Source organism: Gorilla gorilla, chromosome 12 (assembly GCF_029281585.2).
Source record: "Gorilla gorilla gorilla isolate KB3781 chromosome 12, NHGRI_mGorGor1-v2.1_pri, whole genome shotgun sequence".
In the NCBI taxonomy this organism is placed as follows: Eukaryota; Metazoa; Chordata; class Mammalia; order Primates; family Hominidae; genus Gorilla; species Gorilla gorilla.
Window position 1 is genome coordinate 107,268,908 of NC_073236.2, and position 23,174 is coordinate 107,292,081.

The 23,174-nt window shown below is 43.3% G+C and overlaps 1 protein-coding gene and 1 long non-coding RNA gene across 2 annotated transcripts in view; one reads left to right on the forward strand and one right to left on the reverse strand.

Annotated features, from left to right (window-relative positions):
• The window catches only part of TTC27 (tetratricopeptide repeat domain 27), a 194,919-nt gene extending 179,613 nt beyond the window's left edge, over positions 1 to 15,306 (reverse strand). The window contains exons 1-4 of the mRNA XM_004029080.3: positions 14,924 to 15,306; positions 12,624 to 12,801; positions 9,313 to 9,442; positions 2,889 to 3,029 (exon numbers count right to left, since the gene is read on the reverse strand). Coding sequence (XP_004029129.3) covers positions 2,889 to 3,029; positions 9,313 to 9,442; positions 12,624 to 12,801; positions 14,924 to 15,011 — 537 coding nt within the window. The 5' untranslated portion in view covers positions 15,012 to 15,306. The remainder of the gene's footprint in view (positions 1 to 2,888; positions 3,030 to 9,312; positions 9,443 to 12,623; positions 12,802 to 14,923) is intronic.
• Positions 15,307 to 16,412: 1,106 nt separating this feature from the next.
• Positions 16,413 to 18,393, forward strand: LOC129531544 (uncharacterized). The gene is made up of 3 exons (XR_008676791.2): positions 16,413 to 16,659; positions 17,336 to 17,453; positions 17,716 to 18,393. It is a non-coding gene; the product is annotated as an uncharacterized lncRNA (long non-coding RNA).
• Positions 18,394 to 23,174: the final 4,781 nt, after the last annotated feature.

Below are 23,174 nucleotides of genomic sequence, written 5' to 3' on the forward strand. Positions count from 1 at the left end.
AATAAAACAATAGAGCAAAGTAATTGTCAGTCTTTAAGACCATTTAACTCAGATCAACTTACTTAGGGGAAAAATTTTTTACTCAAGCTACTGTCACTAAGAGCTCAAAAGACGAAGCCTCATATATGCTAAGACATGTTGAAATCCGTGTATTAAAAAACCTTCAATTAGCCAGGCATGGTGGTGCACACCTGTAGTCCCGGCTACTTGGGAGGCTGAGGTGGGAAAATCACTTGAACCTGGGAGGCGTAGATTGCGGTGAGCCAAGATCGCACCACTGTACACCGGCCTGGGCGACACAGCAAGACGCAGTCTCAAAAACAAAAACCTTTCTAGGCTGGGAATGGTGGCTTATGCCTATGATCTCAGCACTTAGGGGAGATGGAGGCAGGTGAATCACTTGAGCCCACAAGTTCAAGACCAGCCTGAGCAACAAGGTGAAACCCTGTCTCTACAAAAAATACAAAAATTAGCCGGGTGTGGTGGCGCATGCCTGTAGTCCAAGTTACTTGGGAGGCTGAGGTGGGAGGATGGCTTTAGCCCAGGAGGTGGAGGTTGCAGTGAGCTGAGATCATGCCACTGCACTCCAGCCTGGGCAACGGGGCCAGACCCTGTCTTAAAAAAACAAACAAACAAAGAAACAAACAAAAAAACACCCTCTAGTACAATGGATTCCAAATCCTCTGGCTCTCATGAGAGTTGCAAATAGAGGCACCACTTCCCTTCTTACCTCTTCTTTTAAAACAAATTTAGGCCAGGTGCGGTGGCTCATGCCTGTGATCCCAGCACTTTGGGAGGCCAAGGCAGGCAGGTTACTTGAGGCTAGGAGTTTGAAACCAACACAGCCAACATGGTGAAACCATGTCTCTACTAAAAATACAAAAAATTACCCAAACGTGGTGGTGGGTGCCTGTAATCCCAGCTACTCAGGAGGCTGAGGCATGAGAATCGCTTGAACCTGTGAGGTGGAGGTTGCAATGAGCCGAGATCACACTACTATACTCTAGTCTGTGTGACAGAGTGAGACTCCATCTCAAAAAAAAAAAAAATTTAGTGTATAAACTTAAATGCTTAGGAAAGTAAGACCTCACACAGCACAGACCAAGTCTACATTGACCTATAGAAATATTGTGATGCTTGGGCCGGGCACAGTGGCTCACACCTGTAATCCCAGCACTTTGGGAGGCTGAGGTAGGCAGATCACCTAGGGTCAGGAGTTCGAGACCAGCCTGACCAATGTGGAGAAATCCCATCTCTACTAAAAATACAAAAGATGAGCTAGGCATCGTGGCAGCCGCCTGCAGTCCCAGCTACTTGGGAGGCTGAGGCAGGAGAATGGTGTGAACCCAAGAGGTAGAGCTTGCAGTGAGTCAAGATCACGCCACTGCACTCCAGCCTGGGCGACAGAGCGAGACTCTGTCTCAAAAAAATAAATAAATAAAAATACAAAATTAGCCAGACATGGTGACGCATGCCTGTAATCCCAGCTACTTGGGAGGCTGAGGCAGAAGAATTGCTTGAACCCCGGAGGTGGAGGTTGTGGTGAGCCGAGATCGCGCCATTGCACTCCAGCCTGGGCAACAAGAGTGAAACTCCATCTCAAAAAAAAAAAAAGAAAGAACTATTGCATTTCTTAAAAATTTTCAGCCAAAACTGGGAGATTTCACATAAAATTTAGATGTACTATTTCTGACACTATGGGGTCTGCAGCACACCAGGTTGCAACAATCAGATGGAGCAGGGGTCAGCCAGGCACAGCCTGTGTGCAAATCCAGCCCACTACTGGTTTCCGTATAGTCCAATAACTGAAAATCGTTTTTACATTTTTATATCACTGGGAAAAATCAAGAATAATATTTTGTGAATGTAAGAAGTATAGAAATGTAAGTTTCAGTGTCCACAAATAAAGCTTTATTGGAAGACAGTCATGTCCATTTAATGAAACATTGTCTACAGCTGCTCTAACACTACAGTGCAGCAGAGTTGAATAGCAGCAACACAGACTGCACACTGCGTGGCTGACAACCTCCACTAAACCTCCAAAGACTGTCTTTTCTTTCTGCATATTGGCATTCTGTGTGAATATTTGTCCTCACTAGTTTATACGAAGAAACCATATAATAGGTGTTTAACAAATGCTTTAGTAAATCCAACCCATATAATGACATAACATAGAATGTGAGCCAGAAAACAGAAATTAAGACCCATTAAATTTTGGTCACTGCTCATTATCCTATATGAAATTCATAAAAGACTGTGAGGTATATCTTTTTTTGTTTTGTTTTTGTTGTTGTTATTGTTGTTTTGTGTTTTTTTTGAGACACAGTCTTGTTCTCTTGCCCAGGCTGGAGTGCAATGGCGCAATCACGGCTCACTGCAACCTCCACCTCCCAGGATCAAGCAATTCTCCTGCCTCAGCCTCCCAAGTAGCTGGGATTACAGGTGCACGCCACCGCGCCCAGCTAATTTTGTATTTTTAGTAGAGATGGGGTTTCACCATGTTAGCCAGGCTGGTCTCGAACTCCTGACCTCAGGTGACCCGTCCACCTCAGCCTCTCAAAGTGCTGGGATTACAGGCGTGAGCCACCATGCCCATCCCAAGGTATATTTTTAAATCAATATTTAAGATTTCTGCAAATGAACATTTATATCTATACAGTACACACATAAATCCTATTAAGGACGTGCAACATAATCTCATTCTAAACTAGAGCAATCTCATGAGGGAAGAAAAGTTTTTGCTTATTTTCATCAGATTTTTAAATTACTTACCTAGAAGACTTAGAAAACAAAATAGACCAAGACATTGTCAGCAACACATCTACAGTCTGGTGTTAATAAGCACAAAAGTCATACCAGGGTATGAATCTCATGGATCCTTTCCTTACCTGAATAGCTGTCAGTTTATGTCTTACATTCACTAGGATAATGCGTGCTAATAACAGTAGTATAGGCTTCGAGGTCAGGCTGTAGATTGATTCACCATCTAGAGTGAGCAGGCTCAGAACAAATGCATCCAGTCCTTTAACCTGAAAAAAGGATTATAAACTAAGATGATATAATTTAACAAAATATTAATCTTTATATGTCTTGTAACAATACAAAGATTTTCCAGTCAACTCAGCTTTGAAACAAAAGCATTAATATATTACACAGCAATTGGCACTGGACAGAATTATAACACTGCAAATGCCCTTAGACATCTATAAATCCAGCCTGCCCTGATGGATGGCCACCCATCTGATCAAACTTGATTTTTTGGGTTTTTGGTGTTTTGTTTTTGTTTTTGTTTTTGTTTTTGTTTTTGTTTTGAGATGGGAGTCTCACTCTGTTGCCCAGGCTGGAGTGCAGTGGCGTGATCTTGGCTCACTGCAACCTCCATCTCCCGGGCTCAAGTGATCCTCCTGCCTGGGCGAATAGCTGGGACTCCAGGCACGCACCACCACATCCAGCTAAGTTTTTGTATTTTAAGTAGAGATGGGGTTTCACCATGTTGGCCAGGTTGGTCTCGAATTCCTGACCTTCAGTGATCCCCTGCCTCGGTCTCCAAAAGTGCTGGGATTACAGGCGAAAGCTTCTGCACCTGGCATGTTCAAACTTTAGAGAAACAAGGAACTCAAAAAAAATGCTAGCATTGAAGAGATATCATCACTTCACAAATTTACTTACAACAAAATATTATCTCAATGAAAAGCATCCCTATATTAAAGTATTTATAGTAAATAGTGTATTTGATATTTATATTAAACACCTACATTTCACTTAAGCTTCAATACCTGGAAAATGTCATTATGAAGTAAGTCTCTACTCCATAATTTCTATCAAGCCAAACAATCAACAAGGTCTCATGCATCAAATGCAGAATGGGCATATGACCACACACCAGAGTGAGCAGAAGGCTGCAAAAAAAAAGGATGCCTTTGAAAAATGCACTCTCCTGTTGTACAGAGATTTTTTTACAATGGACAAGGTTGTTAAAATTTGGATGGCAGAATTTTAACAGCTCCATAAAATAGCGAGCAAGAATCTTCACCCATCAGGAACAAGGGTTCCAATGTCACATGCACAGGACAGTGTCCCTTCTCTGCTTCTCATTAGTTGGTGAGCACATGTAAATTTTTCCCACAATTGTTTTCCTGATGAAGCTTCAGTTTCATCAATTATGAAATGAAATAACTGGGCCGGGCACGGTGGCTCACATCTGTAATCCCAGCACTTTGGGAGGCCAAGGTGGATGGATCACGAGGTCAGGAGATCAAGACCATCCTGGCTAACACGGTGAAACCCTGTCTCTATTAAAACTACAAAATTTTAGCCGGGCGTGGTGGTGGGTGCCTGTAGTCCCAGCTACTTGGGAGGCTGAGGCAGGAGAATGTTGTGAACCCGGGAGGTGGAGCTTGCAGTGAGCCCAGATTGTGCCACTGCACTCCAGGCTGGGTGACAAAGCAAGACTCCATATCAAAAAAAAAATGAAATAACTGAACCTATACCTCAGAGGGTTCTTGTAAGGATTAAACTAAACAATCCAAGTAATGCCACTCCCTGGCTCAGTACTGAGTATTCTGAATACTAAATATTTGAATACTGAATATTTTGAATATTGTTTAAAGTATTCAATAGAAGAAAGAAGGAGGGCCGGGCACAGTGGCTCATGCCTGTAATCCCAGCACTCTGGAAGGCCACGCGGGTGGATCACCTGAGGTCAGGAGTTTGAGAACAGCCTGGCCAACATGGTGAAACCCCACCTCTACTAAAAATACAAAAATTAGCCGGGCATGGTGGCACATGCCTGTAATCCCAGCTACTCAGGAGGCTGAAGCAGAAGAATCACTTGAACCTGGGAGGCGGAGGTTACAGTGAGCCGTGATCACGCTAGTGCACTCCAGCCTGGGCGACAGAGCGAGACTGCCTTAGAAAAAAATAAAAAACAATAAATAAAAGAGAAAGAAGGAAATAACTGCGAGTTCATCCTCTGTCCTATTTTCATCATCACTCAAGAGTGTAATAGAGGAATAAAGATTTAATATGAATTACCTCCACAACCACAAAGCCTACTGTTATCTCTGCTAAGCATATAAGGAATTATTTAAAAAAAAAACTTCAATAATTAATGAAATATTATCAAGTTATTACAACTGTCTCAATTTTAGAGGTGAGGAAACAGATCCACAAAAATTAAGTGAAGCCCATGTTTCCAATTCCCAAATCAATTCCCAAACCAGCCCAAGCTGGTAGAAAGAACATTGGTTTGGGAACTGGAAACAGATCTCTCTACCTCTTCCTGCCCCTCAGGAAGGCCTAGGGCTATGCTAAGCATTTGGAGAGCCTCAAGGACATGGCCAGGATGACTTTTAGCCTTCTGACTGGCACTACACCATGGTGGCATGCGTAACTGAAATACAGACACAAAAAGAGAAGACCTTCATCATGAGTTCAGTCTTGGACATGATGAGGAAATGAGGTATTCTGTGAGAACCCCAACTGGAGGTACTGAATGTACAGTGAATATACTGACTTGAGAACTCAGAAGAACCTGCCTAAAGTGCCCAAACTAGACCTGCAGCCTCATCGGATCATGTTGTAAATTCAAGTAGATATAACAAGCTTATTTCCTAAAGCCCAAGCCAAACTGGTAAAGCACAAGAAGACAATAAGGAATGTCTTTAAGAAAGAGAATCCTGGCCAGGCCCAGTGGCTCACACCTGGAATCTCAGCACTTTGGGAGGCTGAGGCAGGCAGATCATAAGGTCAAGAGCTTGAGAGCAGCCTGGCCAATATGGTGAAACCCCATCTCTATTTAAAAATACAAAAATTAGCCAGGCACGGTGGTGGGCGCCTGTAGTCCCAGCTACTCAGGAGGCTGAGGCAGGAGAATCACTTGAACCCAGGAGGCGGAGGTTGCAGTGAGCTGAGATTGCGCCACTGCACTCCAGCCTGGGCAACAGAGTGAGACTCCATCTGAAAAAAAAAAAGAAAGAAAAAGAAAAAGAATCCTTCTCCTAATCACTCTGAGACAAGAAATATGTCTGCCTGTTCTACCACAAATCTCAGGTCATTATCTTCTACATGAATCCCTAAATATAAAGAACAAACAAGTAATTTAACAGAGCAACAAATAAAAATTATACAGGGAGACAGCACATGGTATACTATCTGGCGAGCATTACCTGTGACACTCAAGCTAGGTTGTGAGTACAAAGGAGATTTATTATTTAAATTGTATACATTTCATATGCTCTTTTAAGTGTTGGCTGTAGTTCCAATAAAAAAGTTAAAATCAAAGACTTAGTCAAAGTTTCCTACAACTCCAAATGACCTCCATCAAGTGATTTTTCTCTGCTAAAAGCGGCAAGTTCAAAGCATCCTTTTCCCACAAACACTATGCTGTCCTCTCCTCTAAATTCCTGCTCATATGACTGCACCTAGAATGGATATTTTCCTCTTCTCTATCCATTTTCTAACCATCCTTCAGGTTCTAGCTCAAGGTCCACTTCCAACTAAAAGGTCTTCTTTGACAAAATCCAGCTTCCACAAATCTCTTTGTTAATGGCAATATTTCTTATGGTCTGAACTTCTCATGAAACTCATTTCCATATTGTTTTGATTTGCTACCTGAATTTACAGGTGCTTCTACACTAGTATAGAAGAGTACTGGATTTGGAACCAGAAAATGTGGATTCCAATGCCCCAGCTACAGATCTCTGACAAGATTCTTTTACCACTCTGAGCTTCAGTCTTTTCACCTATAAATTACCTCAAATCTGTAAGGACCAAATTGACACAAGAAATATGAATTAAGGCCAGGCGCAGTGGCTCACACCATAATCCTAACACTTTGGGAGGCCGAGGCGGGTGGATCACCTGAGGTCAGGAGTTTGAGACCACCCTGGCCAACATGGTGAAACCCCATCTCTACTAAAAATACAAAAATTAGCTGGGCATGGTGGTGAGCACCTGTTGTCCCAGCTGCTTGGGAGGCTGAGGTGGGAGAATCATTTGAACCCGGGAGGCAGAGACTGCAGTGAGCCGAGATCGCACCACTGCACTTCCAGCCTGGGCGACAGAGTGAGACTCCATCTCAAAACAAAAAAAAAAGAAATGCAAATTAAGCACCATTCAAACCACACATCAGTGCTCAGGAGATATTTATGGCTTTGGCTGTTTGGTGGATTTCTAATCTATACTATAGGGCCATAGAAGCCAGAAACTGATTCATACATAATAAGAGAGGGAATGAGATGTTTCATAAGTACATTTCTAGATAACTGAAGCTTATCTCTTTAAGTGCTACAATCATTTAGGGTTTGGGGTTTTTTTACCCCCATTTTGGATGAAAACCTCTGTAGAATATAAATTATAAATTCCCTTCATAGACATAAGACACAAAACATCTTTTAACCTTTCAGTTATAACTAGGATCAGCATTATGAATTAAAATTACACTAATGAAGTATATATAGTGACTCACTAAGCTGATATGCAAAGAGTTAATTATTGTGGTTTTCACATTATGCTTGTTTTTGCACTTCTTCTCTTTCTACCCCCCCATCAAATTATTAACACATATCTCTAATAACTCTATTCCACATTTACTTGCTACACCTAATTCTTTTTTTCTTTTTTCTTTTTTTGAAACGGAGTCTTACTCTGTCACCCAGGCTGGAGTGCAGTGGCGTGATCTTGGCTCACTGCAACCTCCGCCTCCCGGGTTCAAGCAAGTGTCCTGCCTCAGCCTCCTGAGTAGCTGGGATTACAGGCGTGCACCACCACACCTGGCTAATTTTTGTATTTTTAGTAGAGACGGAGTTTCACCATGTTGGTCAGGCTGGTCTTGAACTCCTGACCTCGTGAACTGCCCGCCTTGGCCTTCCAAAGTGCTGGGATTACAGGCGTGAGCCACTGTGCCCGGCCTACTTGCTACACCTAATTCTGAGAAACCAGGTAACACTAGGTCCGTTTTGCTGCATAAGTTCTGGATACAATTTGGTGATTTTGAACATAGCTATCAATCACTCAGCTTTTTCCAGGCTGAGTGGTGGATAGCTACGTTCAAAATCACCAAAGTGGCTGGATAAATCAAAGTTCTTACTTTGATTTAAACCATACTTCTTTTGTAGATCATCTCATACTAGCCAGACCCTCTATATAGGAGCTCAAGATTCCTGAGGAACTCAAACTGCAAGCTCTATTGACGACACACTGGCACAGATCAATAATATTATCTTCACAATGGATAATAATCACCATGAAGCAATGCCGTGCCAGAAACTTTAATAAAGTATTTGTAATTTAAAGCCACCCCTGGGAGCAAACCACTCCTGGGAGCCATTCTTAAATACAGAATCAAAACTTACCTGCAAGCCGGGAATGGTGGCTCACGCCTGTAAACCCAGCACTTTGGGAGGCTGAGGTGGGAGGATCACTTAAGGTCAGGAGTTTGGGACCAGCCTGGCCAACATGGAGAAACCCCACATCTACTAAAAATACAAAAATTAGCCAAGTGTGGTAGCACACGCCTGTAATCCCAGCTACTAGGGAGGCTGAAGCAGAAGAATTGCTTGAACCCATGGGGCAGAGGTTGCAGTGAGCTGAGATTGTGCCACTGTACTCCAGCCTGGGTGACAGAGCAAGATTCTGTCTCAAAAAAAATAAATTAATTAATTAGTTAAAAACTTACCTGAAATAAAATTAAACAGATTTCCAGATTTGCTGCTTTGCCATTAAAGATCTTTATGTACAGCGCTCACACCTATAATCCTAGCACTTTGAGAGGCTGAGGCAGGCAGACCACTTGAGCCCAGGAGTTTCAGACCAGCCTGGGCAACATGGCAAAACTCCATCTCTACAAAAAAATTAGCTGGACATGTTGGCATGCAACTGTAGTCCCAACTACTTGGGAGGCTGAGGTGGGAAGATCGCCTGAGCCTGAGTAGGTTGAGGGTGCAGTGAGCTGTAATCTAGCCACTGTACAACAGCCTGGATGACTGAGTGAGATACCATCTCAAAAAAAAAAAAAAACTTTATGTAACTGAGGTGATACAACCAACTAAACAACTGGTGCAGCTGTCTGTACTTTCATTAAAAAACACAGCTAACACAGCTCCATAAAATGGAGTGTGTATGAAGAGGAGTTTGACAATGGAACTTCTGGAAATCTGTGAAAATGTGATCAATGAACAAGCATTCTTAGTAGTTTTGTGCAAACCATAAAGTCATGTTTCTTTCCTACTATGAGTTCCAGTTTATAAAGACCTGCTTACAAAAAATAAATAACATAATAATAATTACATACAACATTTTCAAGAAGCATACCTCACTGAATTGCTGGAACAAAACAGATGACAAAAAGTCCTGAGGGTGTAAGTCAACAGGGGGCCCCGTCCAGTTGCTCTGAACAAAAAGTTGCAAACTGCTCACACCAAGTAGAAATATCAACTGTTGTCTGCATATAAGAATGGTTAAAGAAATAAATATGAACTACTATCACTGTATAGTCTCAAACACACTATTCCATTTCAGTTTTATTAAGAAAATAATATCTATCAACATTTATTGAGACTATCCTAGAGTATTACCAAAAAAAAAAATTTCTAAAACTTAAAACAATTTAGGTTAGCTAGGCACAGTGGCTCATGCCTGTAATTCCAGCACTTTGGAAGGCCACGGTAGGAGGATCGTTTGAACCCAAGAGTTCAAAACCAGCCTGAGAAACATAGTGAGACCCTGTCTCTACAAAACATTTAAAAGTTAGCCGGCATGGTGGTACATCCCAGCTACTCAAGAGGCTGATGCATGAGGATTGCTTGCAGCCCAGGAGTTTGAGGCTGTAGTAAGCTTTGATCATAGCACTGTACTCCAGCCTAGATGATAAAGCGAGACCCTGTCTCTCTTAAAAAAAAAAAGAAATTAGGTCTACAATATCCAATATTATAGCCATGAGCCACACATGGTTTAAATTTACATTAGTTAAAATTAATAAAATTTATAATTCAGTTCCTTAGTCATACTTTCCATATTTCAAGTGCTCAATAGTTAAGTGTGGCTAGTGGCTACCATCTGGGCAATGAAGATAGAGAGCACTTCTATCTCCACAGAAAATCATCTTGAACAGTGTTGATTTAGGTTCTGATCAGACATCTATAAGTTTTTCCTGCACTCCCTTTAACAGCTCTGACGTTGCAAGATGTATAGAAAACTGACTTTATACAAAAGAAAAGTGATGATATAAAGTTGTTGCTAATTGTTTACCAATCCCATAACGCCAAATGCTAGAACAACAACAACAACAAAACATATAGACATTTTAGTGAAAACTCTATTTTTCAGTCTTGCTGTGATGTGAGACAGGGATAGGCAAACTTTTTCTAAATATGAAATATTTTAGGCTTTGCATATCATGTTTGTTTTTTTCCAACCCTTTAAAAATGTAAAAACCATTAATTCATAGCCACTTAGTTAGCCTGCCAGCCATAATGTGCCAAACCCTAAATTAGGATCTAAATAGGTACAGATTCAACTCTAGCAAATAACAGCCAGGGAATCCTGGAGTTTCATTCTGAAGAGAAAGTATTAGTAGTCACTTTTTTCCCCACAGCCCCTAGGCCCTTCCTTAAAAGGAAGAGTCTTTCAGAAAAAGAAAAAAAAAATCAAACATACAAGCCTATGGTAGCAAAAATATAAAACTCTGGACGCAATGCAAATAAGCAGCATTAGAGAAAAAAGATAACAAAAGAGCTGGTATGCAATCAGAAGTTTGGAAATTTGGAGAAAACAGCCTTAATAAACTGTCCTAATCAAAAAACAAAATCCATAAGGTGAACTGAAAACACACTTTAACTTTCAAATGTCTGAAAATGAGTCAACTGAAATGTCTCTTTTTAGCTTTATATGACAAGATAGAAATCTGGTATATCAGTGAATAATGCATTTGTGTGAATGTGTTGTTTTAATGGGTGCCACAAGGCTAGTTGCTATGAGAGTGCACATGTATAAGAAAGCAATGAGAATCTGGCCGGGCGGAGTGACTCATGCCTATAATCCCCACACTTAGTGAGGCAGAGGTGAGGATTGCTTGAGCCCAGGAGTTCGAGACCAGCCTGAGCAACATATCAAGTCACCATCTCTACAAAAAGGAACTAAAAAAAAAAAAAAAAAAGAATGATACCAAAGGAACATAACTACCAGTAAACTAAAAAAAATTAAATGGAGGCTGGGAGAAGTGGCTCACGTCTGTAATCCCAGCACTTTGGGAGGCCGAGGTGGGCAGATCACCTGAGGTCAGCAGTTCAAGACCAGCCTGGCCAACATGGTGAAACCCCATCTCTACTAAACATACAAAAAAAATTAGCCAGGTGTGGCGCAGGCCTGTAATCCCAGCTACATGGGAACCTGAGGGAAGAGAATCACTTGAACTTGGGCGGCGGAGGTTGCAGTGAGCCGAGATCACGCCTCTGCACTCCAGCCTGGGCAACAGAGTGATACTCCATCAAAAAAAAAAAAAGAAAAAAGAAAATGAATAATATTAATTTTCAAAATAAAATTAAAAGCCTGTAGTAGCATTCTTTTGCAAACTCCTTACGAATATGGGTTATGCTTTATTCATCCTCAGAACCTCCACATCTACTATAATAGTTTATTTGTTGAAGGACTAAATGAAGCTATTTCCTAGAAATAACGGTAAAATAAAATTGCATGCATTTATAAGATCATTCAAGCTTGACATGGTTGCCACAGATAGTAGATGAAAGATAGAGGTATCAAATTTATAACAGTGAAATATAAGCCACTGAAAAGCTTAGGTTTCCCTGCTGTGTAACTATCTTCTATACTTAACCCTATAAAATTACACAAACTTTAATGGAAGAAGGTGAACCAAGGGCTTCCTTACAAAAACATTAAGTTCTCTGAGCTCTATAAAGATAATAATCTAAAACATAATAAATAGTTACAAATTAGCACTCAGCTATGCAGAAATAACATGATTGAAAGTATGCTTTTTGTTTTTTGGTTTTTTTTTTTTGAGACAGAGTCTCGCTCTGTCGCCCAGGCTACAGTGCAATGGCAGGATATTGGCTCACTACAACCTCCACCTCCCAGGTTCAAGCGATTCTTTGGCCTCAGCCTTCCTAGCAGCTGGGATTACAGGCGCATGCCACCATGCCCAGCTAATTTTTGTATTTTTGTATAGACGGGGTTTCACCATGTTTGCCAGGCTGGTCTTAAACTCCTGACCTCATGTGATCCGCCCGCCTCGGCCTCCGAAAGCACTGGGACTACAGGCGTGAGGCACTGCACCCAGCCTGAAAGTATGTTTTTAAGTTAAAGGAAATAAGGTCTGAAGTTTTGCCGGTGGGTAAAGCCGACCAGACCCAAGCATTTGCAGTTAACACCAAAATATGTACCAGTCTCATATATGAAACCATTTTATCCTGCACCACTTTACTTCTTCATTCTGGATGGACTTCTGGATGAGAGTTTTTACATAGATTACTTGGTACATCATGAGTCTTGAGTAAAATATAAGGCAAGGTTTCTCAACTGCTAAAATCAGGGCCTTACCCTGTCAAGGTGCTATTAAATGTATTCGCTCTGTTCCTCTATGAAAATTTCAAATAAAATTCTACCTTTCCGTTGTGTCCAAATCTGTTGAGTAATCCAGGAATGTTACTACCTGCTTCTCCAGGTAGCTATCAATCTTTTCTTCAGTGGTTGTTGTTGAATTAAAAATATTTTGAGTCATTGAATTTAAGAATATGGCTTCATAGTTCCCTTCCAGCAGCAATTGTAGGAAAGATCCACTCTCTGTAATATAAAAAATTAGTGCGGTAATCCAAAAAAAATTATTTTTCATACCGTAAAGGATAACACTATTAGGTAAATCTACCATTTTAGTGTGCAAAAACAATCTATAGACTTAGAATGATTACTGTATGTCAGTCACAAGGCACTCAGTAAATCTCCATCATTCTACAAACATTCTCTCTCCTAGAATTAGCAGCTCACTCATACTGACTATGAGCCCGAAAGTGGAAGTCAGCCCCAGAAATAATATTCCTCATTAATAGGTATTTAGTCTTTTGCTGGGAAATTCACAAAGATTCCTACTGACAATACAAAAGTTTCCTTAGTCAAGGTTCCAAAACTTTTCACAATCTGGCTCCTTCTACCTCCATTATTTTCTCTTCTTGAAAAGTCACTCCAAGAGCGCTGGTTTACTCATTGTTTCCCTAACGTCCCATGCGTATTCCTGCCTCCACACTTTGCACTTGTGATATCGCCTGTTGAACTCTTCTCCACTTGTTAGTCTTACCCTTTAATCCAAAATCAGCTCAAGTCTAACTTCTTCTAGGAAAGTTTTCCAGGCCACCAAACTTCAAACTTCCTGTCACTGGAAGCACCTACTGTGTCACACAAGTGCCCACACACACACATACACACAGAGTACTTACACACTACACTGTTCATTATTACTCTTTTGGGTCCAGCCTAAATCCCACAACCAGATGTGCCAGTGCATGTGCCTTTTAACTCTTTATCTCTCTGGTAAATATTCATTGCTCACAAGAATTAATCTTTGCCGCCTAGGCTGGGCGCGGTGGCTTATGCCTGTAATCCCAGCACTTTGGGAGGCCGAGGTGGGTGGATCACGACGTCAGGAGATCGAGACCATCCTGGCTAACACGATGAAACCCCGTCTCTACTAAAAATACAAAAAAAAAAAAATTAGCTGGTCGTGGTGGCAGGCACATTTAGTCCCAGCTACTCGGGAAGCTGAGGCAGGAGAATGGCGTGAACCCGGGAGGTGGAGCTTGCAGTGAGCCGAGATCGCGCCACTGCACTCCAGCCTAGGCGACAGAGCGAGACTCTGTCTCAAAAAAATAAAAAAATAAATCTTTGCCGCCTAGGCCGTGCATGGTGGCTCATGGCTGTAATCCCAGCACTTTGGGAGGCCGAGGCGGGTGGATCACCTGAGGTCAGGAGTTCCAGACCAGCCTGACCAACATGATGAAAGCCATCTCTACCAAAAACACAAAATTAGCCGGGCTTGGTGGTGCATGCCTGTAGTCCCAGCTACTTTGGAGGCTGAGGCAGGAGAATCGCTTGAACCGGGGAAGCGGAGGTTGCAGTGAGCCGAGATGGCACCACTGGACTCCAGCCACAGCAACAAGAGGGAGACTCCATCCCCCCCCAAAAAAAACTTTGCTGCCTCATTTTAGCTCCTCTGCTTACCAACTGTGTGACCTTAAATAAATTACTTAACCAGACCCGGGCGCAGTGGCTCAGGCCTGTAATCCCAGCACTTTGGGAGGCTGAGGCAGGCGAATCATCTGAGGTCAGGAGTTCCAGACCAGCTAGGCCAACATGGTGAAACCTCGACTCTACTAAAAATACAAAATTAGCCGGGCGTGGTGGCGCGCGCCTGTAATCCCAGCTACCCTGGAGGCTGAGGCAGGAGAATCACTTGAACCCGGAAGGCGGAGGTTGCAGCGAGCCGAGATCGCGCCATTGCACTCCAGCCTGGGCAAAAAGCAAAACTCCGTCTCAAAAAATAAATAAATAAATAAATAAAATAAAATTACTTAACCAAACTGTATTTACAGGTCTTCACCGCAAAGTGGGATTAAAAATTGAATCTACCTTAAGTACCTACTATAAGCATTAAATGACTGAGTACATGTTAAGGGCTTAGAAAAACAACTGACATTGCCATCGTTATTATTACTGAACCTGGGCGGTAAGAAGTTTTGGGCAAAGAAAGTGAGGACCACGCCCACCATGTCAAAGACTCAACGACCCAAAGCCTCAAGGAATCAGCTAGATTGTGTTAGGGAAAAATGAAGGGAGGGATGAGAATCAGTCGCTGCCATCCCTTTTCCTCACAGTTCCCACGATAGCCTAAGGCCCTGGTAGGTGCGCCTCTCACCTGAACCGACGACCCCCTCCTGTTTCCATTGCTGTCGCTCAGCCTCAGTGGGGAATCCCCTCAGAATTGCGAGCTCCGGGGTCCACATCACCCCAGACACCGCTGCAGCCAAAACAGGCTCCCACGAGGGCCACACGGGAGTCAACAAAAGAAAAGTGAAAACAGGAGAGTCCAAAGGCGCTGAAATCTAGTGGCGACAGTTACCGTAAATACACCTGCGGCCCTAGAATTCCATGTGCGGATACTACCTCAAGGAGGCGGCCATAACAGCAGCGCGGGGCACCCTGGGAAAAACACGCACGCTCTCTGGTCTGGCTTCCGCCTAGGAGAAGAACCCGAGCTTGAGTAAGGAGCCTGTTGGGTGGTTATGCCCCACCCCGGGACGGGCAATAGGCGGAGTTGAGGGCGCGGTCGCGCTCAGGCCCGCCCCCAATGGGACCGCTTCCAAGAACTGTGAACTTGGAAGTGAGTGTGCCTCCCACCGAGGGCTAGGGTTCAAATGCAACTCAAAACGGACGTCTTGGCCAAAGCAGTTTGATTAGAAGGGCTAGAGTTGTGATTCTTAAACCATTTTGGGTCAGAACGCTCTTGACAACCCGATGAAAACCACAGTTCTTCGCGCAGAGTGGAGGTGGGCCCTTGCTCTCAGCCTAAGGGTACCCTCTCAGGGAATCACAGACCCTCTGACGTGGAGTCGGTGAAGCCCAGGTTGGAACCCCGTCAGCATAGCATGGGTCTTTCGGCGAATGAGCGTGTAAGGAAAGGATCTGGTTTTGACACTGCTCTACATGAATCATGGCCGGGTGGGAAATCTGCCCCTGCCGCTGGTGCAGGGAAGTTTTTGGAACACTGTCGGAACGCTGTAGAAGAGTGATCCCAGGGGTGATCACAAGGAAATTGCAAGGAGACAAACCAGCCTCCGCTGGTACTTTATTTGCACTTCTTTGAATCTTCTAGCAGCACTCCAAAGAAACAGCTAGAGGGCGGGCGCGGTAGCTCACGCCTGTAAGCTCAGAACTTTGGGAGGATGAAGCGGATGGATCACCTGAGGTCAGGAGTTCGAGACCAGCCTGGCCAACATGGTGAAACCCGTCTCTACTAAAAATACAAAAATTAGCTGGACGTAGTGGGGCACCCCTGTAAACCCAGCTACTCGGGAGGGTGAGGCGGGGGAGTTGCTTGAACCCGGGAGGCGGAGGTTTCAGTGAGCTGAGATGGTGCCACTGCACTCCAGCCTGGGCAATAGGAAAGAGGGAGGGGGGGAGGGAAGAAGGAAGGAAAGGAGGGAGGGAAGGAAAACAGGACTATGGCTTTGTCCCATTGGCTTGACATCTGTACTGAGATATGTCATGTAAGAGCCAGGAGAAAACTGCAGGGTAACTCTGACCACAAGAGCAAAAGCTCTCTGAAAAGAGGCTGACCCGGTACCCAGCTCCAAGGAAGAAGCTAAATAAATGTTAATTCACTTTCTTACTCAGTAAAGAGCCACTCCAGAATGTGAAGGGAGAGGAACTCAGCTCAGCTCATTTCAGCCATTGCCATCAGATACCAAAGGAAGCCGGACCTGACTGTGATTGGAGAAGAGCGGATGCCCTAAAATGTCCTCCCATTGAGAAGTAATTAAAAACTATTTTTCAGGCCGGGCGCAGTGGCTCACGCCTGTAATCTCAGCACTTTGGGAGGCCGAGGCGGGCGGATCATGAGGTCAGGAGATGGAGACCATCCTGCCTAACAAGGTGAAACCCCATCTCTACTAAAAATATTTTTTTAAAAAATTAGCCGGGCGTAGTGGCGGGCGCCTGTAGTCCCAGCTGCTCAGGAGGCTGCCGCAGGAGAACGGCCTGAACCCAGGAGGCGGAGGTCGCAGTGAGCCAAGATCGCGCCACTGCACTCCAGCCTGGGCAGCAGAGCGAGACTCCGTCTCAAAAAAACAAACAAACAAAAAAAACCCCACTATTTTTCTAGAAAATGATGCTTGACCAGGTTGTCTGTTCATTTCCTTAAGTATAAAAGCCAGCACTGTCTAAACTAATTTGATAATTGTTAAAGATGAATGTCTGTAGAAACACACTGGCCGCTCTGCCAAAGTTCCTCACCTGTATGTAGCACTCCGTTAATCCACATGGTAAACTTGCAACTTTCAGTTAAATTCAAGTTTGGTTTGTTTTAAATGTGGTATGCTAGATGATGATGGTGACTGAAGTCTGCCTAATCTCCCTTCAAGCAAAGTGAATTCCAGTAATAAAGTAGGTGGGGAATATGGTCTCGATTAAAAATATGTACATAGTGAGTGGAAATTGAGCAGGCAATGAGATATCTACTGTAGGATTCAGTATAGAATGCCTTGGCTGACGAGTCTATTGGGAACCTGTATGTCACTATCTAAAAGTCTTTTTTTCTTGGGCTGGTCAGATTTCTCCAAAAGACTCTTTAAATCTCCTACCTGGAAGGTGAGGCTCTGGCTGCCACAGTTCCAGGGCCCAGTGGAGATAGAAAGCCAGAAGTCTCCATATTCAAGACTAAGAATGAGGTAAGTGAGAGATACTTTTAACAGAATTTAGCACTATCCTTGGCTTATTTTATGCCTCTAATCCATGTTGTTTCCTTTCTCGTCTCTTATGTCAAGTAGTCCCCAACCTATTACAAAATCTCATCTTCTCTAAACTAGTGATTCTAGCTAAATGTTTATAGTAATGTTTGGTCTACAGTAAAAAATAAATACAATTATAACACCTCTATTTTGAAATACTGTGTGACAAGAAAACAAGGTTTTGCATCGTTTCTTCCAAAAGGAGAAAAAATAGGAAGGAGGATGGCTGGAGATGTAAATTCAACAAGTATTGCAAGAGGCTAGGAGATTGGAGAAAATAGTGGTGCCATGGGAGCATCAGAGGAGTCAAGGAGGACCAGATCAGAGTTTGGTTGCACTGACTAGAAGGAAGCACGGGGCAAGGACTGGCTCACTCTCTGAAGGAAAGCGGTGGTTGCAGGGCCATTGTTCCGAGGGACACAGGGTTTGGAAAGAGCAGGGGACCAACGGTGTCAGAAGGAAGAATTGTCATGTCAGGAGAAGGCTTCTGGAGAATATTGGTCTTGGGAGACCAGATTTTAAGCTTCATACAACAGTTTTATAAAAAGCATTATTCAGGTACAATTGGCATAAAGTGCACATATTTTAACTGTACAATTTGTTAGGTTTTAATTTAGGTATGTACCCATGAACCATCACCACAATCAAGACGGTGAACACATCCATCACTCCTCAAAGTTTCCTTGTTCCTCTTTATAATCCGGCCCTCTTGCCATCCCCATCCTCTACACCCCAAGCAACCACTGATCTGCTGTCACTATTGATGAGTTTGCATTTTCTAGATTTATATAATGGAATCATACAGCATATACTTTTTTTCGGGCTTCTTTCACTTAGCATAATTATTTTGATATTCTTATATACTCCGTATCAATGTTCATTTAAAAAATATAACTGAAGAGTATGTATTGTATGAATACATCACAATATGTTTATTTATTCATCTGTGGAGGGATGTTGAAGTTGTTTCTGGTTTTTGGCTACTTCAAATAAAGCTGCCACAAACATTTGCAAACACTTAAAAATTATTATTAAATGTGAGCTCTGTTAATGAATATGAAAGGAGATGGAAGGGTCATGAAATGCTATTCGCAATCCTGACTTCCTTATGCTTGAGCTAATGACAAATCCAGCCTCTCTTTCACCACTTAAAAAGATAGGAGACAGAATTAGGTCAAACACATGGCTGGGTGTGGTGGCTCACTTCTGTAATCCCAGCACTTTGTGAGGCCAAGGCGGGCGGATCACCTGAGGTCAGAAGTTTGAGACCAGCCTGGCCAAGATGGTGAAACCCGGTCTCTAATTAAAAAATTAGCTGCACGTGATGGCACTGGCCTGTAATCCCAGCTACTAGGGAGGCTGAGGTGGGAGGATTGCTTGAACCCGGGAGGTGGAGGTTGCAATGAGCCGAGATTGCACCACTGCACTCCAGCCTGGGCGACACAGCAAGACCCAGCTGGGTGTGGTGGTGCACACCTATAATTCCAGCTACTCGGGAGGGAGGCTCAGGCATGAGAATCGCTTGAAGCCGGGAGGCAGGGTTGCAGTGAGCTAAAATCATGCCACTGCACTCCAGCCTGGGTGACAGAGCCGAGACTCTGTCTCAGAAAAAAAAAAGTTTTACATCTTAAGTCCCATAGGTGCTAACAGATACTAACAGAAGAGGGGATCTATTGTTTGAGTATACTGAGGGCTGGGCGCGGTGGCTCACACCTGTAATCCCAGCACTTCAGGAGGCCGGGACGGGCGGATCACGAGGTCAGGAGATGGAGACCATCCTGGTTAACATGGTGAAACCCCACCTCTATTAAAAATACAAAAAAGTAGCCGGGCGTGGTGGTGGGTGCCTGTAGTCCCAGCTACTTGGGAGGCTGAGGCAGAAGAATGGCGTGAACCCGGGAGGTGGAGCTTGCAGTGAGCCGAGATCCCACCACTGCACTCCAGCCTGGGCAACAGAGCAAGACTGTCAAAAAAAAAAAAAAAGAAAGAAAGAAAAGAAAAACAGAAGATGGGGTGAGGTGGGGGTCACCTGCTAGAAGCAAGGGCAGGCTGATTGAAGGGAGGGGTAGTTGGTATGCTTCTGTATCTCCATAGTGTGATGATTTTTCCCTAGCAGTTGGCAAATTGAGACCAACTGATAGAGATTAAGTTATCAAATACTAAACATAGGGTCTAGGACATAGATACCAAAAAATGTTAGCAATTCTTAGCTAAGTATTAGGGGTTCCTCGTTTGAGGCAGACGAGGGTATAGTTTTCTCATTGTGAAATCAGAAGCCAGATGATTGAAGAGTATAGGCTTTTCCTAGAGCTGCATGAAGTCTTCTCAGGGATCTGTCCTTCCTTGGCTCACAATCTAAGGTGATCGCTTCGGCTCAGAGACTGAAATTGGTGATAACTGGAAGACTCCCAAAATACAATTGAAATGATGAATATTATTTATTTATTTCATTAGACTGACAGCTTCCTGGGGGTAGGGTCAGACTCTTACATGACATTTTATCCCAAGAATCCAGCACATTGCAGAGCAGGTACAAGTGCTCAGAACAAGTTAAGGCACTATCTTTCCTTGGTAAAGAGGCATTTACAAATGACACCTAAGGGTAGGTGAGCTTCAGGCCTTTCTAAGCTCTCCCTTGCTAAACTCCTTTGGGAGATTAACTTTGCCCTTTGGGTCAAAGGAAGTATTTGCCTTGCTTCAGGAAGTAACTGCTACCTTTGGGGTACGGAGACAACCAGGGGGAAGATTTTTTTTTTTTAAACCAAAACTAACATATGAGTGATTTGGGCTTGAAAAAATATTTTTTCTCATTTGTGAATTTATATCAAAAAATTCTGACAAAGTCTTATAAAAAGAGAAAAAAAAAAACCCAACAGGACAAATAATTGAAAATTGGCCAGGCTTGGGAAATCTCATACTTGTCTGGCAAGAAGGGCAATAACAAAAATAGCAGCTCCCAGAAAGGCGGCACAGACAGGTTAAAGGAGCTCTAGCTGGTTCCTCTAAAGATGAGAAAAGCTCCAGAGCTGGAAGGCACTCTATGGCTGCATTTGCTGACTTTGCAGACAGCAAGGTGAAAAAGGGAAGGAATAAACCAAAGAACAAAACCTATAGAAAGGCTGGGGGAAAGCAACAGCAAGGAACAGAAGTGGTAGGAATAAGAACGAGGGAAATGCATGTCTACCTTTTGACCCAGAGGAGTACAGGGAGGTGGGGAGGGGCAGTATCCTGGGGACCCCAGCAGGCAGAAGTGTCTAACCTGAGGCCGTAGGTCTCCCAGTGGCCCAGGGCAGCCTGCAGCTGACATAATTGGACTGGGTATTCCCTCCCTGGAGAAGTGAGACGTGAATAAAACTGAAAACAATTAAAATGGTGGTGGGCTGCGGTCTCTTCCTGCACAGGAAAACAGCTAGTGCAACCTGAAGAGGGACACACATGAAGGAAGCAATGGAAAGCAGACTTTTGGTGGAGCTCATGGGAGCACTACGAGATCACATCCAGGAACTAAGGGAGAAAGAAGGCCAGAGAACGCCTCTTCTATACAGGAAATGTATAGGCTCACAGGGTTCACGTCAGCCCCTTTAGAGCTTGAAGCATCAGGAGGCTAGAAGCTGAGAGAAAGGAGGCTTGGATGGCTGCTAGAAACTGGGCAGAGTTTGAAGAGGAAAGAGAAAGCAGGATGGAGCTTCCTTTCAACATGGCTTGTATCTTCCATCCACATGTGGACTCTGGCTTGTCACCACCATACCTGCCTCTGCAGGGTGCGAGATGGGAAGCAGCTCAAGCCTGTTGCAATTCAGTTGCAGCGAAGCCTATAACAATACCAAAAATCAATCTCAGTTAGAAAATATATAGCCTTTTTATTTGCCTTTGCATAGGGAATAACTTCAAAGGAATAAAATGCAATTAAAATCAGAAAGGAACAGATCAATAGATGACTTCACGATTTAAATTTTTTTTTTTTTTTGAGACGGAGTCTCGCTCTGTCACCAGGCTGGAGTGCAGTGGTGCGATCTGGGCTCACTGCAACCTCTGCCTCCTGGGTTCAAGCAAATCTCCTGCCTCAGCCTCCCAAGTAGCTGGGACTACAGGCGCCCGCCACCACGCCCAGCTAATTTTTGTGTTTTTAGTAGAGATGGGGTTTCACCATGTTGGCCAGGATGCTATCGATCTCTTGACCTCATGATCCACCCGCCTCAGCCTCCCAAAGTGCTGGGATTACAGGAGTGAGCCATTGCACCCGGCCCCACAGTTTAAAACTTCTATGAGAAACATTAAACAAAAATTAAAAGGCCATCTGGACAAATACACAGAAGTTTGACAAAAACTAATATTCTACTATAAGTAGCTGATACATACTAAAAGACTCTAAGAAAATACACAAAATAGGGAAAAGGTATAAACTGGTAACTGACAAAAGTAGAAATTCAAATGGGTAATATAAACAACGTTCAATGCACATTAAAACATGTTTGATGATAATACAAATATCAGATCAAAAAATTATATAATCTCCAATGCTGGCCAACGCATGGCAACACTAAAAGATTTTCCAAGTGTGAATCAGTACCTCTCAGGAAAGCGGTCATTATATATCAAAACCTTTGACCGAGGAATTCTACTTCTAGGATTTATCATAAGAAAATAAAGATAAGACCATGCTCATCACAGCATTAGTTATAATCAGAAAAGCAGAGACAAAAGCAATTCCAAACTGTCCAACAGTAAGAGATGGGTTAAAAACATCCATTAATTTTAAGACAGGGTCTTGCTGTTGCCCACAGTGGAGTGCAGTCACATGATCTAGGCTCACTACAGCCTCCATGTCCTGGGCTCAAGCAATCCTCCCACCTCAGCCTCCCGAGTAGCTGGGACCACAGGCATGTGCCACCATGCCCAGATAATTTTGCTATTTTTTGTAGAGATGGGGTTTTGCCATGTTGCCCAGGCTGGTCTCAAACTCCTGAGTTCAAGCAATCATTCCGCCTCGGCCTCCCAAAGTGCTGGGATTACAGGTGTGGGCCATCATGCCCAGCCTACAGTACATTTTACGTTTGTCTGACTTTGGAGATTTTTGTCTTAATGCTAGGAAAGTATTTAAGCAGTTTTACTTTTTGTTTTTTTACTTTTCATTAAGATAAAAACTTTATATAGTTAAAAGTTTCACAAATAGACCAATTCACTTTACTGATTTTCACATCTCTTCAAGTTCTCCGCATGTGCTCTTGGACCCAGGTCATTTATGTCTGTTAGGCTTTGCTCCATCCTTCCCCAAGGACTTCTCCCCTGGCTCCCCAGCCTGAAAACATGCTAAAGTTATTCTCCTAACAAATATATGTATTTCCCAAAGTCCTGTCAATTGTCTCTTAATCTCCACAGTTTATGTGCCCTAGTTTATGACCTATTGCTTCGATGTGAGCAGGCTTTTAACTCATCTCCTCGCTTCTCAACAGGTTGCAGAATGATCTTCCTGAAATAGACTAATTAGGTTACTTCCTTAGAGCTACTTGTGAGCTCTCCTTTACCTACAGGAAGTCAAAGTTCCTTAACAGGGCAAGCAAAGGCCTGGGATGAACTGACCCCTCCTGTCTTTCCAAAACCACTGCCTCCCATCCCTTTTGACTATCCTCACTTTGCCTGTTAAAAATCCAGTAACATCCA